The 17,725-nt window shown below is 38.5% G+C and overlaps 1 protein-coding gene across 1 annotated transcript; it reads left to right on the forward strand.

The window, feature by feature from the left end:
* Positions 1–2,568: 2,568 nt before the first annotated feature.
* LOC117001824 (threonine--tRNA ligase 1, cytoplasmic-like) lies at positions 2,569–17,698 on the forward strand. The gene is made up of 19 exons (XM_033070433.1): positions 2,569–2,821; positions 3,526–3,618; positions 4,378–4,568; positions 5,107–5,230; positions 6,338–6,459; positions 7,254–7,371; positions 8,347–8,411; positions 9,097–9,175; positions 10,395–10,541; positions 11,163–11,261; positions 11,578–11,744; positions 12,257–12,419; positions 13,094–13,231; positions 13,678–13,755; positions 13,854–13,954; positions 15,019–15,123; positions 15,897–15,969; positions 16,656–16,770; positions 16,886–17,698. Exons 1-19 carry the CDS (start codon positions 2,570–2,572, stop codon positions 17,032–17,034), a joined length of 2,379 nt encoding a protein of 792 aa, XP_032926324.1. The 5' UTR covers position 2,569; the 3' UTR covers positions 17,035–17,698.
* The last annotated feature ends 27 nt before the right edge of the window (positions 17,699–17,725 follow it).

The following is a 17,725-nucleotide window of genomic DNA, read 5'->3' on the forward strand; positions in this document are numbered from 1 at the left end:
TTCTGTCAACATAAATTCCCTGTATAGAATAGCTATGAATACTTCCTACCTCCTCCTCCTCCTCCTGTTTCTTAGTCTATTTTTTTCTATTTCTCTTTCTTCCAACTAATAATGCACCCATGGCCTTGCTTATGTGGCCTTACCTGCACTTTTCTAAAGGGCAGTTTATCTGTTGTGGAGCAAACAAAAATATTTTGCCAGGCTTTTAGTCCAACAAGCTTTAGAATATTTTCTATTCTTGTGATCTTAAGTTGCAACCACTGTATCCTCCTGTCAGGCTTCCTCTGTTTCCAAAATTTCAAGTATTTATCAGTTAACATTAAAGTTGACCACTGACCATATCATAATGCAGGAATTTTATTGTGTATTTGAGCATCCTTTTAGCCAGGCTTCGCAGAAGTGTTTGACAGCATTGCCTGTCACCTTGTGGTTGTCTGCAGATACAACAAGCGTGTGTGACACATCATCTGGAGCAAAGACCATGGGATTGTGTTACTTGAAGCAACATTAATGGCCCCACTTCACAATGTTAAGGCTTATTGGCCACAGCAGTGAGATTCTCACACTCCTGTGATCATCTCAGGTAGAGCTCCCCATGCTCTGCATGACATCACACACCAGAGAGGAGCCTCTGGGGGACAGAGATGGTGCAAAGCAGCTGCTGTCCCAACCAGGAGCCTTCCTAACCGTGAGCCAGGGAGCACAGCTAAACCAGGCTCATCTGCATAGGGCAGAAAAAGTACCTGTCTGGCATGTCTCCTAGGTAGCCTTTGAAAGTAAGAGCTCTTTAATTCTCAAAAGTCCCCCTAGTTGTGAATGTACATAGAGGTGGTACAATTTTTTTTCTCCCTTCAAATTGTTTCTGTCTCAGAAATTCTACTAATTATCACCACACTATCTCATCAAATAAAAGATCCTGATAGAGGATAGTGGTACTCCACATATGTTAGACAGCATCCTCTGAATCAGCCTTCACAGCCTCTAGAACTTCAGAGGGGAAGTTTTTCCATTACTTCACTAAATGCTAGAGCAAGCCCAAAGTTACATGGTTTTGGGTTCATAAGGCACTACCCAAAGATGAGACACAGAGGATGTAACCTGAATACATTTCTCAGAATTTAAAGACAAATCTGTGTTTATTTTATTGTGCTGATAACACTGCTTGTAATCAGTATCCTAGGCAGAGTAATTATTTCTGCACTGTAGTGAATTTAAAAATTAAAATAACAGGTAACCTATCAAATTTATAATGAAATGGTTATCTAAAGGAAGCTATAGGTTATGTTTTATTTTCACACCTGCCAATCCAGACTCAACCTTACTATGGTGAGAGATAGACATAGGTGTTGTCAAGTTGCATCTCTTCAGAAAAGGAAGAATTGGTGCAAATGAAAAAAGTGCATTGGTATAAGCCTGCTGAGGTATATTAACTTAAAATTTGTGAGCATACACTATAGGAGTGCCTTTGGACTTAATGCACTGAATAATGGACTTTTTTCTTCGAAAGGAGTACAATGTTTTGAGCCAGAAATGTCCTCATTATTTTTGTTGGTAAAAGAATATATCCTTATAGCCTCAAATGTGTTCTTATAAAATCTTAAAATCATAAGGATTTTTAAGATGTATCAAGTTGTGGACAATTACAAAATTTGTCTCTCTGCCTTCTCACATACCATATTGTTATTTCCCATAGTGTAAATAGAAGAATAAAATGCTAAAATTCCGATTTGGTAATTGCCAGTTTGGTAATTACCTGTAACACCTTTTAAAGTCTGAGTACACGTTAAAAGTGAAAATTTGAAAGTGTGTGTTGAGAAACTGAACTCAGAAAAGTGAGTGCGAAGTACAACCAAGGGAGGAAACCAGATAAATTGAAGATGCCAAGGAAGAGATAAAAGGATACATGGAAGTACAAGGTGGGTATGAAAGGTTTGTGACTGGAGAGCTGTTCTTTACCCAGGCCCAAGGAACTGAGCTGTTTAACTGCAATGACCTGTACATGATGCAGGAAAGACTGCTGGGCTGTGCAGTAGGAGTTCTGCAATCTTCCCTAGCTCTGAGTCCTAACACCTTGCAACTCAAACCTCTTCAAATCAGCACCTTAGTGCTAAGTTCTGCAATTTGTGCTAAGATGCTGAATATTTTAAATCAGCCTAATTTCGTAAGAAATCATGCCAGCCAGGAAGCATCCTCTACAAATAAGCTCTGGCTGTGTTTATTTGACACTGAAGTCAAATAGGGATGCAATCTGACCAACAGGTTTTAACACTGACATTGCTTCATAAAGGGTTGAAGGAAAGACTGGATGTGGCACATGCTGTCATGGTCCAGTTGACACGGTGGTCCTCAGAGGTCTCTTCCACCCTAATTTATTCCGTGGATATCGAGAGTTCCCAACGCCCCGGCCTCGTGTAGGTTGCTCAATCACCCAGCACAGGCGGCAGAACTCCCCACAACCGCCTGCTCTAGGAGCAGCCGCAGCAGCGCCCCTCAGGCCCCTCAGGCCCCGCAGGCCCCGGGCGGGCTCAGGGGCAGCGGGCGGGGCCGGGGCGGAGCGCGCGGGGCCAACATGGCGGCGGCGGCCGCTGAGGCGGCGGAGCTGCGGCTGTCGCGGCAGGAGCGGGAGCTGCGCTGGCTGGCGGCGGAGGTCGGGCGGCTGAAGGAGCCGCAGGAGCCGCTGTGCCCCGGCAGCGCCAGCCCCGAGCTGCAGCGGCTGCGGGCCGAGAACGAGAAACTGCGCTACCGCCTGCTGCACCTGCGCCGCAGCCTGGCGGCCGAGCTGGGCCGGGCGGCGCCGGCGCAGCCCCCGGCCGGCGGAGAGGTAGCGCCGGGACCCCGGGCGGGCCGAACCTCCGCGGGCGGGGAGGGACGGGACAGGGACACTCACGGGCCGAGCCGCCTGTGCCGGCCCCCCAGGAGCAGAAGGCTGTCGTGGTGTCTGCGCGGCGCTGGGCAGCAGTCTCTGCCTTTGCGCCAAGGCTGCGGGTTCATAGAATCATGGAATGGTTTGGGTTGGGAAGGACCCTAAAGATCATCTCGTTCCAACCCCCTTGCTACGGGCAGGGACACCTTCCGCTAGACCAGGCTGATCAAAGCCCCGTCCAGCCTGGCCTTGAACATTGCCGGGGATGGCACATCCACAGCATCACCGGGAAACCTGTTCGAGGTTGTGTGAAACTTTCGGTCAGACGGCTGAAAATTGCTGTGACTGCTCATTGCTCCGGTTTGATCTCCAACAGCCTCACTGGGGCGATTTTGCTGGTGATAGTTGTGGTAGTAAAATTTGGGAAATTGCGTTGAGAGGACTTTGCATGGTGAGCAACATTGCTGTGTCTACAGAACATCAAAGGGATGCAGTTTAGATGTGCCATGAGAAGTCTTTGTAGTAAGGACTTTATTATATACCTTATTCCCTGTAATTGCCTTTTTAGACAAATATTATACTGGTTTGGTTTGTTCTGATGATTGCTGGAAAAAATCTTAAAGATGTAGTAGGGGTATACTTTGTTTTATCATTGTTTTCAGAAAGTTTCCAGTGCAAGTCCAACTGATGCAGTGGTTCAAATTAAAGAGGAAAAGACTAAAGAAAATGAAGCTGTGAACCAACACCAGAATGATGTAAGTGGTTCTTTAATATCACATAATAATGTAAGTGGGTTTTGACCAGGTTCAGAAAAGGTGCTCAAATCTGGAATACTTTGCTGTATTTTGTGATCCCAGCTTTTGGGAAGAAGACTTGCTATAGTACAGAGAAAGAAGACTCACATTATCCAAGAGCTTCATCTTGCATTAGTAAGGTTACTTAGATCTCTACTTTTTATGGAACAAAAGGTTTTGGGTTATTGGAAAATAAAGGTCATGGTTTTGTGGTGTTGAAGAAGAGTGATGGTTCATGAGCAACTAAACAGCATTCATGGCTAAAAGGATGTTGGCAGCACTGCTGTAGTACAATAGAGCTTAATAAATCACCTAAAATATAGGAACCTTCATGTGAACTGTCTGGCTTGAATAGGATGCTTTGAATGCAGTGGCAGAAGTGAGGGCCTGTTGGATCCAGATTTCTCCAGGTCATCTGCCAAATGCGAATTTTGGGTCAAGAATATAAGCTGCTTTCTGAGGTCTAACGCACAGACCCATTTAGGCCCAGATTTGATGAAAGTGCATGGAAAATTGGAAAATCGCTATAAAATAGTCAGTAAGTTGGATGCGACTATCCTGTATGTAATTATTTATAAATGCTTTACTGAGTTTTAGTATAAATGCTAGTACAGTTAAATCTGGACAAGTTGGAATCTCTGGGGATGCACCAGTGCTGTGAATCCTTTTATTCTTTTTGTCTTGCAAATGTGTGTGCATGATCAAATTTATGTGTTACAGCTCCAGTGCATGCCAAGCTTCATAGAAGACAGACTGAAGCTTTATGAAGTACTGAAAAAAGAACATGATGCTTTGCTAGCTTACAGAGCAGCCAACCAGAGCAAATCTATCAAAATTACTCTGACAGATGGAGAGATGGTTGAAGGGGAATCTTGGAGAACCACGCCGTATCAATTAGCTGTAGGAATTAGGTAACCTGCACATTCAAGGAGCTGTACTTCTGTAGTGATTTTGTAGTGTTACTGTCATTTGTCTCTTACCTTGTTGTATAAAATATGTGTCATGGTCGATGGGTGATGGCTCCCTTAAATTGGGAGGCCTTGGCACTTCAGCTTCATGTAGTAGAAACAGCTGGTTACAGTTCTGAGTGATGCTTGGGGTTCTGTGCTGGGATCATAATACTTGCTTCCAATTAAATCTGTGACACTACTAGGAATTAAGAGATGTTGAAAGTTTTGTGAGTTAGCAGATACAGTAGAACCTGTTGTAAGGAGAAGCCTTTCCTTCAGATCCCCAGCACTGAAGGCTGTTGAACTAAACCTCTCAAGACCTTAAGGTTCTATATCTTAAAAAGTAGGCAAGTATTTAAGAAGACCACAGAAACAGAAGTTTAAGGTCTTCAGGTGCTACAAGATGTGGATGTGGTCTCATGGGTTTTAGAAATCAAAAGTTTTTTACAAATCTGAACCTAAATATTCTTGTCTCTTGTTATCTCTTCTGTTTCTTTAGTCAAGTGTTGGCTTCAAATGCAGTCATAGCCAAAGTGAATGGTGAACTCTGGGACCTGGACCGTCCGTTGGAGGGAGATTGTACTCTAGAGCTGCTCACCTTTGATAATGAAGAAGCCAAAGCTGTGAGTAAACATTCTGGCTTCTGCTTGACTAAAGGAACTAATGACATAAAATTGATTGCAGCATTAAGCTTTTAAAATCTTGAATTAAAAAAAAACCACAAAACCATTGAAGAAATGTATTTCCTATGATTCAACAAAGAAGATTAGATACAAAGTTCCTGTAGTCTGAGAATGAGTAAAATCTTTGTGTTCTTTTCATCCTTCTCTTTTACATAAACAAATTATTTCTCAAAGGAGTTTGTGCAGGAGGCCTTGATTTGTATGTTAACTTGAAATAGTCTATGGTTTGACCCAGTGCATTTGAAGATCAGTGAAAGCAAAGTGAGGCAGTCTCTACTGCTTTCTAAAAACTGTCCAATATTAGACTTGTGTCGTAAATAAAATCTACAACTCCTTGTACTGGCACTCTTTATTAGATCCTTAAGCAGACAAATCTCAGTCCATTAAACTGTACATATACTTAGCAATGTGACTAAGATTTTTCTTTAATAGTATTCAGTCTGAAGCTTATGTTACCTTTATACTCTAGGATTGGACTTCAGTTTTGTCAAAGAATTATTCATGTGGTTAAGCTTGTTGGAGACATTTCAGGAGCCTGTAAAGGTTTTATCTTGTAGCAGTAGCTCTGAAATAGTCTGAGTTAATAAGAACTCAGAACATCAGACTGGTATTGATCTACTGTGTTGTTGACTTCCCTCTTCTGACATTTCAGGTAATGTAGTGTACAGACCCATTAATAAAAGTACTGATTGTGAGCAATGTCAACTTAATTGGCTGCATTGCTTTAGATGTAATTAGTGGTACATAGACTTTGAGGAAATTAACTTATAAATGTGCAAGGTACAGTAAGTACCAAGTTGAAGGAATTGTGCAGAGGTATAGTCAGACTTTTTCAGAAGTATGGTGGGCCTTTAGTGCTACATCTGCTATGATATTGGTCATTTACAGTACTTCAAAATGAAAAGATAAAGTTGTTTTATTTCTTTCAAAATCTGAACAGCATTGGTTCCAGTCTATGTCCTGTCTGCAGATGTATCTTTAGTTTGTTTTTTCTTCTTTTTAGTTACACATTGACCTCATGGTTTGCTCACCTGACTTCATTTACAGGTTTATTGGCATTCAAGTGCTCACATTCTTGGAGAGGCCATGGAAGGATATTTTGGGGGCTGCTTATGCTATGGACCACCAATTGAGAATGGATTTCATTATGACATGTATATTGAAGATAGGTAAAATTACAGTGTCTTAGAACTTTAATACTATATATTAAAGCTCAGTACTAGAATGATTTTGTTTGTTTCTGCATGTTAAAAGTATAATTGTGTCTCTAGTATGATTTGAAACATAGTCTTCTATGTATACAGTTCAATAGAGTCTGTAGATATTTAAATTCAGAAGCAGTGTTCAGATACCTGCTCTGTAAGAGTTGAAGCTGTTTTGTGGAAAAAATGCAGTGTTTGGGTTGAACTTTCTGAAGTTCCTGTGAGGCAGAGGGGATGGTTTCCTTGAAGGGTCATGCAGGTTTGGTTTCCAGGGGCCATAGTCACTATAGAAAGGGCCCAAATGTGTGTAACTTATGTAGGTGTTTACTACTTCTCTAATCCTTGTGCACAGCATTACAATTCTGTTTTTTTCTTGTTTATCTTTCTGTAGACAGGGAGAATAGTGAATCTGCCTGAGCTGATAAACTGGCTCTTGTGGCTGGGTTGAGCCTTTTTTGTCCTTGGTTTGTTTTTCTTCTTAAATCATATGTATATTTTGAGCTATGTCTTTCAGACATTTAATCATGTCAAAGATTGTTCCATGAATGATTGCAATGAGTTTGTTCAGGGTGGTACTGTCTGTGTTTCTGGATTTAGTGTCTGAAAATACAGCTGATTGTAAGTGAGTAAGAAAAAAGATACTGTGAGAAATCACAACACATTTAATGTTTTTTTAGTTAGACCATTAGAAAATAGTCACTTGAGAAAATGGGAGTATCAAAATAAGTAATTTTTTTTTTTGCCTGTATCTTTTTATCTAGAAGTGTATCTAGTACTGAATTCCCGCTCCTAGAGAACCGTTGTAAAAATATCATAAAAGAGAAACAGGCTTTTGAAAGGCTGGAAGTCAAAAAGGAGATCCTGTTAGACATGTTCAAGGTAAATCTTTAGAGTAGCTGTGGATCTGGTACAATGATCCTTTAAAATGTAACTTTTTTGAAATATTGCATGTTATTATGGTCATGGGTTGGAGACAGGCTTACAAAAAAATACACCAAGGGTCATGGGACAAACAGCTCTTGTTTATTGTTTATCTTTTTTAAGGGGTTCCAAATTCTCCTGCTTACTCATCTGGTTAGCTGAGATCTCTGCACTGCCCAGTTCCCTGATGTGTCTGCATTCAGGATTGAATGGGATTGCCTGGGGTCCTGTTTGAGTTCAAATCTAACCTATCCCTGTCTTACCCCAGGACTTGGTCACTTCTGTTCTTTGACAAGCTGGGCTTCTCCAGTTGGATTTAACTGTGCAGCTACAGACCAGCTGTGCTGTAGCAGCATGTGACTGACTCCTCAGAATAGTACCTGTCTAGTAAAACAAAGAAAATCATCCTTTTCCCCCTCTCCATATGCCTCTCAAGTGTTCGGGGTGTTTTCAAGCACTTAGAAAGACAATTCTGTATTCCACAAAAACACACCTCCAGCTCAATGAAATAACAAATAAGTAAATGAAAGGCACACATTTCTTCTGGCTCACTTGTGAAGATAGGTCAGAAAAAGCTTTAGCTCTAGTTCTCTTTTAGTCAGTGAATAGCTCATCTCACTGTGCTGACCAATTGTTTTTCACAAGTGCTTTGGAGTGTTCAGGTGGTAATCGCAATCCTGAGCACACCCTCAGGGGAGTTAAGATGTTTGTGTCTCTTTCTCCTCTGCTTTTGCAACTCTTCTGAGAAATACATGTGGGGGATTTTGTTGATTTTTTTTTTTTTGTTTGATATGGTATTTTGTTTCTTTTTTTTTTTTTTGTAGTTAGGAGTGTCTTTTACTGGTGCACTTGTATTATTAAAATATAATTTTTAAAGAGAATACTGTTGTCCATTTTATTGACATTTCTGGCTTTTCATGTTTCCATACACAGTATAACAAGTTTAAGTGTCGTATCCTTAATGAGAAGGTGAAGACACCAACTACCACAATATACAGGTAAAGAAATATACTTGAAATGTGTTATAAATTATTTTTATAGCTAAGTAATTTATTTTGAGAGAGTAATTTAGGAGATTTTTTAATTCTAAGTTCTGAATTCTTGTGTGATTGGGACTTAAGTTTGCAATTAATATTGCTGCTTAGGTAATGTGAGATTTTTTTTCTCTGCTGGGACAGATTAGGTCTCAATTTATGGACAAATGTCAAATTAAGTTTTTATTTATTCCCTCTGATTTCAGTAGACTGATTAAAATAAGTTACCATCTCTGACATTAGCTTGCTGCATAATGGATAAAGCTAACTCTAGTTCGGTGTGGGGTGAGGAACCTGTTCATTCACTTACTTGTTAGTTGGTTGGAAAAATGGCAAAATAATTTTCTGTTTGATGTCATAGTTTAAAATTTCCTGGCCAACTTGAGCAAGTTCATGTATGGAACTCTACGAATTGGCCAATGTCTTATGATGCTCTCCAAAATGGATCAAGTGTGCTGAGCATTTACTGAGGGAATATTCAACTTTGGGTAGAAGGCACAGTTACATTTAAGATGCACAGTATTTACTGCATATTTGTATTTAATGGAATGTTTGAGTGTATCAAACATGAACTTGTGTGCCCTTTGTGACTGTATTGGAAAATGTTGGATTGCTTGAAAATGAACACTCTATTTGTTTTGGCATATAGATGTGGTCCATTGATTGATCTTTGCAAGGGTCCACATGTGAGACACACTGGAAAAATTAAGGCCCTTAAAATAGTTAAGGTAAGTTTAAATTAACTGTGCATTGAAACAGAAATAAACTTTCAGTTGATTTATTTATATATTTATTTTTCCTGAGCTGATTATACTAGGATTAGTCCTTTGTATTGTTTTCTTTGCTTACTGTACAGTAGTTCTTCATTTCTTTCCCAGCTCCTATGGTCCAAGTAGAACCACTGACTTTGACCATTGATCTGTGTCTGACATTTACCAATCATTGACTGAGACAGGAGTACCTGTTAACACCTGTTAACAGTGTGGTTTTTTATCAGAGAATTAGTGCAGTAACATGCACATTTAGACTGATGAAGAGTGCTGCAGAACTACTCTAGCTAGTGGTGAGCAGATGAGCTGTGAAGCCAATTCAGCCGTGCACAGGAGAGTGCAGTGCCTAAGCTCCTGTGGCAGGACTGTGCCACTATCTCTCACCAGCACTGCACTTCACAGGACAAATGTCCTGGTTAGTCTGTACCACCTGTCACATCTGAGTGCAGGGGGCTGTACATGCTCTGTTCTGCAGTAAGTGAACATCAAGATACTCATTGGGTCAGAAAATAGTATTTTGACCTTGTCAGATGGTATCTTTCAGGTGCAGGAGATAAAGTGGACCTTGGCATATCTGCAAGTGCTGCTGTTAAAAAATGGCATTGCTTCCAGGAAAGCCAGAGACAGGGTTTGCAGAGGCCTCTGAATTTATGGTGTAGTTTAAGTTACTCACAGATGCTAATTTTGTAACCTTATTAGACTGAGCTCTTTGGAACATTCATCACTGTGGCTTTTGCTGGCTTCCTAATTGAAGTGTATGGAACTCTTGAGTTCCAGAGATTAAGTGGGTAGAGGGTTAAAACTGCTCGGATTTAACTGTGAGAGGTAGGTTTGTTGGGCCTTTCGTGTTTTCCTACTGCATTATGTTTTCAATGTAAACATTTCCTGCCTTTTTAGAAGCCATATCATGAAATAATAAAGTATGCCATGATGCGAGTTAAAACAAGGTACCTAAGCAGAATAAAATATGATTTGACCTGTCACTTTTGTTTGTCTTCTGTATTAGTATACTGACTAAAAGGCACTGCAAGTCTCTTTGTATTACAAACAAATGCTGAAGACTTGCATATAATTCTTTTCCCAAGGAAAAACCTAATAATATTTGAATGGGTTAGTGTTTATCCCTCTTTCCCGGATATTATGTTATGCTATCTTAAAGTATGGTTTTGTCTATCAGAGTTCCTCTACGTATTGGGAAGGAAAATCTGACATGGAAACTCTGCAGAGAATATATGGAATATCCTTTCCTGATAACAAAATGATGAAGGAATGGGAAAAAGTCCAGGAAGAAGCCAAAAACCGGGATCATAGGAAAATTGGAAAGGTGTGCTATTCCACTGTATACTTCTTTTATTCTTCTGTTATAGAATTAATTCTCTTTCCTTGTGTTTTAGTTCTGACTTGATTTTTTTTGTTGTTGTTTTTTGACAGTTTTAAGGGGAGCCAGTTCTATGTGCTTCTTGATGTCACATTTTAAAATTTTAGTTCTACGAACTCAACTTGTCACTTGCATATGCATGTTAAACTAATGTTGGGAAGGAGTTAATGACTTTAGTCTCTTAGTTTAGAGATTTAATCTTAAACCTATTAACTAGAGTCTTTGCAGATCCTAACTAAACCACTCTATTTTTCACAGAAGAGAATTTATTTGGAAATTGTGTAAATAATACGGTTTGATCATTCTTTATAATTTATAAAGGTGTCAGTTTGGGGAAATTGTGTTTACATGATAAAAGAATCAAATAGAACTTGGTGTTCTTACAAATTTCTAAGAGTAAGAACTGCAGATCAATTAACTGGTTTTGCTGAGAACTTGTAGACCATAAATCATCTCATTGCCGTAATATTCCGTCTTTGCACACAGTGTCTCAATGTATGTGAAGTAGTTATATTCTGCAATTCTCTCTGAATTGTTATTAGAGCATTCTGGTTTTAACTTACCTAGGAGCAAGAACTCTTCTTCTTTCATGATTTGAGTCCTGGAAGCTGCTTTTTCCTCCCTAGAGGTGCCTTTCTTTATAACACACTAATGGATTTCATACGGGTGAGTATGTACTGATGTTACTGATATAAGTCCTAATTATCATTTGTTGATCTTAAATGCTAGGCCATTCATAGTGCTGAGCTATCCACAGAAAGAGAAGTATCTGTGTATGTAAACGTGTACAAGATTTTCACGAGGATTATACAAATTTAACCTTTTTGAAAATAAGGCAGTTTTTCCAATTGTGCAAAGTCTGTGTGTGCAGTAGTCCTATTGTGTCCCTGTAAATTGCCATCATAATATCACAGTTTAAAAGAATCAAGCTTTTGCTTGTCAAAAGCTCTTTCACCTTTTATGTGTTGCATTTGTTCTACAGGGGGAATATCGCAGGCGTAATTTTACTGAAGTTGTATCTCCAAACATCTTCAACAGTAAACTCTGGGAAGCTTCAGGACATTGGCAGCACTACAGTGAAAATATGTTCTCTTTTGAGATTGAGAAGGAAACTTTTGCCCTTAAACCCATGAATTGTCCAGGACACTGGTTTGTACTCTCAAATGGAAAACGTCTTATTTTACATCATTTATCCTTTGTGGGACTGAGGAGCAATAAAAGGAATATTAATACATGCTGTCATGTATGTTTATGGTCAACTGCTGAGCCAGTGTGTCCAGAGAGCTTCTCTGACAGTGTCCCAAAGCAGGCCTTTGCAGTAAGTCTGCACTGAGCTGGTTTTGCTTGCTAATACTAGTCTGTACCATTAGTAAATACCAATTCTGTTGGACAGAGGTGGGCAGCAGATGTGGTGTTCCAAGAAGGAATACAGATGAACCAGTCTTGATTTACTCTTGCAGTGGTTTTTCTCCTCAGTGATCTTTAGCAGTACATTGAGTGGAGTGCTTTTTCTGTTTGCCTGTGTTTCAGAATTTAGACAACCTGAATGCATAAATACTTAAAAATGTGGTTACTGTCTGTACTGAGCTTTTTTTATTTCTGCATTGTCTTAAATCTCCTGTAAGAAGGATGAAAGCAAGGTTCTTCCATGTTCCTTTTAGCTTGATGTTTGCCCATCGCCCCCGGTCCTGGAGAGAATTGCCTCTTAGACTTGCAGATTTTGGAGTTCTTCACAGAAATGAACTCTCGGGCACTTTGAGTGGCTTGACTCGTGTAAGGCGCTTCCAACAAGATGATGCTCACATCTTTTGCACAATGGAACAGGTAAAAAAAAGAAAAGCACCTCCTACATCCCCACTAGTAGGCCAAAAAAAAACCCCCAAATATCCACTTCCCTCTCCCAGTGCAAACTAACAGTAAACAAGAAAAAAAATCCCTGAAGTATTTCAACTCTTGATTCTTCCATTGTGTAGTGTAATGCTGCTTTTGATGATTTTTTTTTTCCCCTGGGTGCTTCCATTTATTTAGAAAGATGCATTGGGCAATTAAATCCCAGAAAGTAAGATTTATTGCATTTTCCATCTCCCTCTGAAAAAAAAAAAAAAGGCAGTTGATCCCATTGTTTTCTATAGTAATACTGAATGAAAACTTTATTTTGTCAATAATGCCATAGATTTACTGGAACTACATGTATAAATTTATTTATGCATGTATTATTACATGTATTATATTGTATTTTAGTTCAGGATACAATTTGGCTCCAGAACATCATACTTAACAAAAATGCTACTTTTCTTGCCATGCTTTGAAACTACAACACCTCAGATCTTTCTTTGCCCATTAAAAAAATGTGGGTTCATTGAACATTATTTTTGAGTGTTTTTTAATTCTTTTTTATTTGATGGACTCTTATGCTCTGGTTATGAGGAAATCAGTAGATGCAATTACATGTTTATGTAAGTAAATTTTAACCTATTTTAATATGTTTTATGTTTAAGATTGAAGAAGAAATTAAGGGCTGTCTTGATTTCTTGAAGTCAGTGTATGGTGTCTTTGGCTTTACTTTTCAACTACATCTTTCTACAAGACCAGAAAATTATCTTGGAGATTCAGAGATCTGGGATCATGCAGAAAAGGTAATTAATTCAAGGTAATTAATTTAAATGCAAACAAACAAACCCCTTAGTATCTGTACTTACATAGGAGATATTTAGCAGAGTTCTTCCATGCTGCATGGTGAAATTGCTTTAATCAGGTGCTAAATACTACCCTTAGTGGAAATTCTTGTAGGACAAGAAATTAAATCTGATGTTTCTATAGAAAATCATAACTTTCAGATTCTTGCTTAGCCCCTTACCTTGAACTAGTTAATTTCTATTAATCTTTTTCTTTCTGATTAATCATAATATTTATACAAAGAACTGCTATTTCCAGATTATTTATCATAAATGAACAAGTGCTTAACCATAGGGGTTGTGCTGCCTTTTGACTCCTTTTGAATTTCAAAGGCAAATGCTTTGATTTCCAGTAATGAGAGGCCTTTCTATACCTCTTTTAATTACTCTCTTGTTATTATGATTAGCAACTTCAAAACAGCTTGAATAACTTTGGAGAGCAATGGAATTTGAATCCAGGAGATGGAGCATTTTATGGTCCTAAGGTCAGTGACTCAGCATTTCAATATAACTTAGGATGAACTGAAATGCAGATGTACTGCAGGCAAACTATATTTAGTAACTGTGTTATTTTGCTTCACAGATTGACATTAAAATCAAAGATGCAATTGGTAGGTACCATCAGTGTGCTACCATCCAACTTGACTTCCAGCTGCCCATTCGGTTTAATCTTACTTATGTTGGGTAAGTGGTTAAACTGAGTATCTTCCTTTTTAAAATTAAATTAAACAGTATCTTTCTTGATCTGTAATTCCCATTATGTACTAATGCTATATTGCTCATTTAACCAATTATTAGCTTGTGAATCAGTCAGCTGGTAGGGAGAGCAAACACTCCCAGTGAGTGCAAGTCATGAACTTGAAGATATTTTCTCAATGTAATGATAGCTCACTTTAATTGTAAATACAGGAAAATCTCATTATTTGTCTTGTCTGCATTTTGAAGACAATTGATCATAACTTCTGCTAAAAAACACTCAGCTGAGTCAGTTTTCATTTTCAGCCTAGTCATTGTGTCTCCTTGGAAGACTTGGCACACAAATTCTAATATGCCCTAAGGAGCAAATATGTTTGTGCAAAGTGGTTCTTTATTTTTATCAGATTAAAGTAGTTAACTTGAACATAAACCAAGTGCAAGTAGGTTTTAGTGAAAATCTGGGTGGTTTCCAGCTAGGCCCACTGAGTTTATTAATCTTAGTGCCATGTTGACTTGAATACTCATTTTCTGGGTTGTATTTTTACTGTGTTTGATTTTGCATATTAGGATGATGGGAAAGATAGAATAAGAAGCTTTGTAAATTTTTGGTCCTGCAGTATGTATTGTTATGAACTGGCTTTTTTTTTAAAGTCTGTTTTTTTGAACTTCAGGATTGTAATTTAAGTGAAGTAATGAATAATAAGGGCAGGTAAGATCCTGTGCAACAAAATAAAAGTCCTAATGGAAAGAGAGTACAAGGAAGAACAAAAAATACTATAATTCACGAAAATGGTGCTGAATCAGTGTCTTCTCAAATTTAGGAGTGTGTCTCTGCCACTAGCTATAGGCATGATTATTTTAATTTAGAATTGCTTTAAAACCCAGCTGACTTGAAGTACATTTTTAATAAAACTAGTAGATTTTTCCTAAGTATAGCTAACTAAATTTTGTCTTTCTTTTAAAAGTAGAATAAAAAATATTGGTAGGATTACATGTGTAATCCTAAACTAAGGTAACTTGATTTTTAAATAAACCCTTGGTTTTTTTTTCAGTAAGGATGGCGATGACAAGAAAAGGCCAGTGATTATTCACAGAGCTATTTTGGGATCTGTGGAGAGAATGATAGCTATTCTAGCAGAAAATTATGGAGGAAAATGGTATGTTGCACAAGTGGAATTCTAAGAAGACATTTACAATGTAGAAACTGCATACCCTTCCTATTGTCTCATATAATATAATGCAAAAATAATATCCTTAAAATTTTCTCAGAACTAATAAGATTACAAGAAAAGTCCAGTTTTCTGATCTGAGTTGTATGATATCCGTACAATTTCGTGAAACTGCAGAAAAAAAGAAAAATAATGCAGAAATAGGAATTGTAATTGAATGTGTAAGTCCTGCACTATTCTTGTTCCATTTTTCTTAAAAATAATGCTTTTATACCAGGAGGATGCCAGATGTATGTAAAGCAATATTTTGTGTGTACACAGACATTGATTCTGTTATGTGAAATATTTTTTTGTACTTCTAAGATCGATCATTTTATCTTGGAGAAGATCTGGAAATATTTCTCCATGAATGTATTTACAGTACTAAGGAAGAGCTAATTCTGATTTTCAGTCACCTTTCTGACTGTCCACCTTTCACTGTAAAGTTATAGACATAAGTGAAAATCATGCAGAAAAAAATCTGTTTGAAGTTGTGAAGTCAGCTGGGAAGAAAACAGAAGGTCCAACTTCCCCATATGTCGTTTCAATGGAATCAGTCTATTTGCTATTTTATGTGAGCTTGAAAAGAGGGAGGTAATACTCTCTCCACCATCCTTAGCTAATGTAAATAACTCCATACAGAAATCATTATTGTGGAACGTGATTATGTGACTGGAAATGTAAAATGCTCTTTTATTTCCTGTTTGTCCTATGCTGGCTAGGCCATTCTGGCTGTCTCCACGGCAGGTCATGGTTGTGCCTGTGGGCCCCACCTCGGAACAATATGCCCAGCAGGTGAGAGGAGAGCTTGCCTCCTTATGGCAGCAGGCAGATTTCATAGATCCATAAGTACTTGTCCTAGAACAGGGAGTTAATGCTTAATAACTCCGGAGCTGTGTTTGGGGGGAGAGGTAAATTTTTCAATAAAAAAAATTCAGTCCAAAATTTGTATATGTCTGAATAAAGGGGTATTTACCTTCAAGTTGGGTTCTTTAATTAGGTACATACTTCTGTAATTATTAAAGGTAAAAGCATCCTGGATGACAAACCTCATAAGTAATGCATCATTGCAGTATTCTCAGCTCTGAGTAGGCAGAGCCAGTTTCTTCCATTTCCCACCATGTATATTCTTGACTACATCACTTTTGAACCATGGTTGGTTTTACCCCTGTCCCATGCTTTCATTTTAATGAAAGAATAAGTGTATTTGTTCCTTTTCCTCTTTCTCCTTTCTCAGACTGGGGACATGTTTTTGCCATGCAGCAGAACATGTTTGATATAGATGTTATCTTGTGCTGTCTCCCAGGTTTCTTCAGATAACTTCGTTGAATTCCTTATAATCATCCACAAGAACATAATTATGCATATGCATGAATTAATTATTGGGAGAGATCAATAATTGCAGCATTTGCAACATTTACATTGTAACCTATATAGTAATACTAAGAGGGTTTTGGTTTCTTTGGGTTTTTTTTTTTTAGGTTTGCAGCCAATTTTTTGAAGCAGGATTAATGTCAGATGTGGATCTAGATCAAAGTTGCACGTTGAACAAGAAAATTAGAAATGCACAGCTGGCTCAGTATAACTTCATTTTAGGTAATTGCAGCATCTTACATTTCTGAATATCATTTAAGGTCTAATGTTGGACTAAGTTTGTTCTAGGCTCACTTTCTAATGTAGATTTTGTAATACTTTGTGCTATGTCTTGCAGTGGTTGGAGAAAAGGAGAAAGCAAATAATGCTGTCAATGTACGAACAAGAGACAACAAAGTTCATGGGGAGATTTCAGTGTCTTCTGCTATTGAAAAGCTCAAGAAATTTAAAACTTCACAAATACCAAATGCAGAAGAAGAATTCTGATGTTGCTGCTAGGAAAAAAAATCATTAGCTGCCAGTGTGAAATTTTTCTTTCTTCCTGCACAGCAGTGATGCTCATCTGAGAGAATTTTCAATTAATGGATGCGCAGAATAAGCGAATGTAGCACTGTTGGTGCTCTGTGAAAAGCATGAGAGGACAGATGCACCTGCCAACTCCTTTAACAATCACATGGGTTTCCAATCTGCCTGAATCACTGAATGCTTATTTAGAAAGTCCTACACCTCTGATGTGATGGGTTTGCTGTGGAAATGAGTCAGGGCTTTGTGATGATGAGGATCAGGAGGCTGGGAAGGGCAGGGGATGCTGACTCCCTCAGTCACAGTGCAGCCAGCTGACTGGCCTGGCAGCTAGAGCTTGGCAGTGCTTAGGTGCCTCAGGAGCAGTTTGGGTTAGGGGTTAGGTTTTTTGCTAGCTCCAGATGGTAACAAAAATTTGGGGGTGGGGGGGTGAATAGGTTGCTTGTTTCACAATGTTTGTTCTCAGACTTAGTGCACTGGAGTCTTTGCTGGAAGTCTCAGTGTGACACGGCACTCGTGGAGTTGGTATGATGACTGATGGCTGTAATGGGGATTGCCAAGAATGTAGTTGAATTATTATTTTATAACTGTGTGTGAAGTGTTTTTTTTTTCCTCTGTTTGCTGTTGTTTTGGCTTTTTAGTAAAAAAAATTGAA

This window comes from Catharus ustulatus, chromosome 12, assembly GCF_009819885.2.
Source record: "Catharus ustulatus isolate bCatUst1 chromosome 12, bCatUst1.pri.v2, whole genome shotgun sequence".
NCBI classification, from domain to species: Eukaryota; Metazoa; Chordata; class Aves; order Passeriformes; family Turdidae; genus Catharus; species Catharus ustulatus.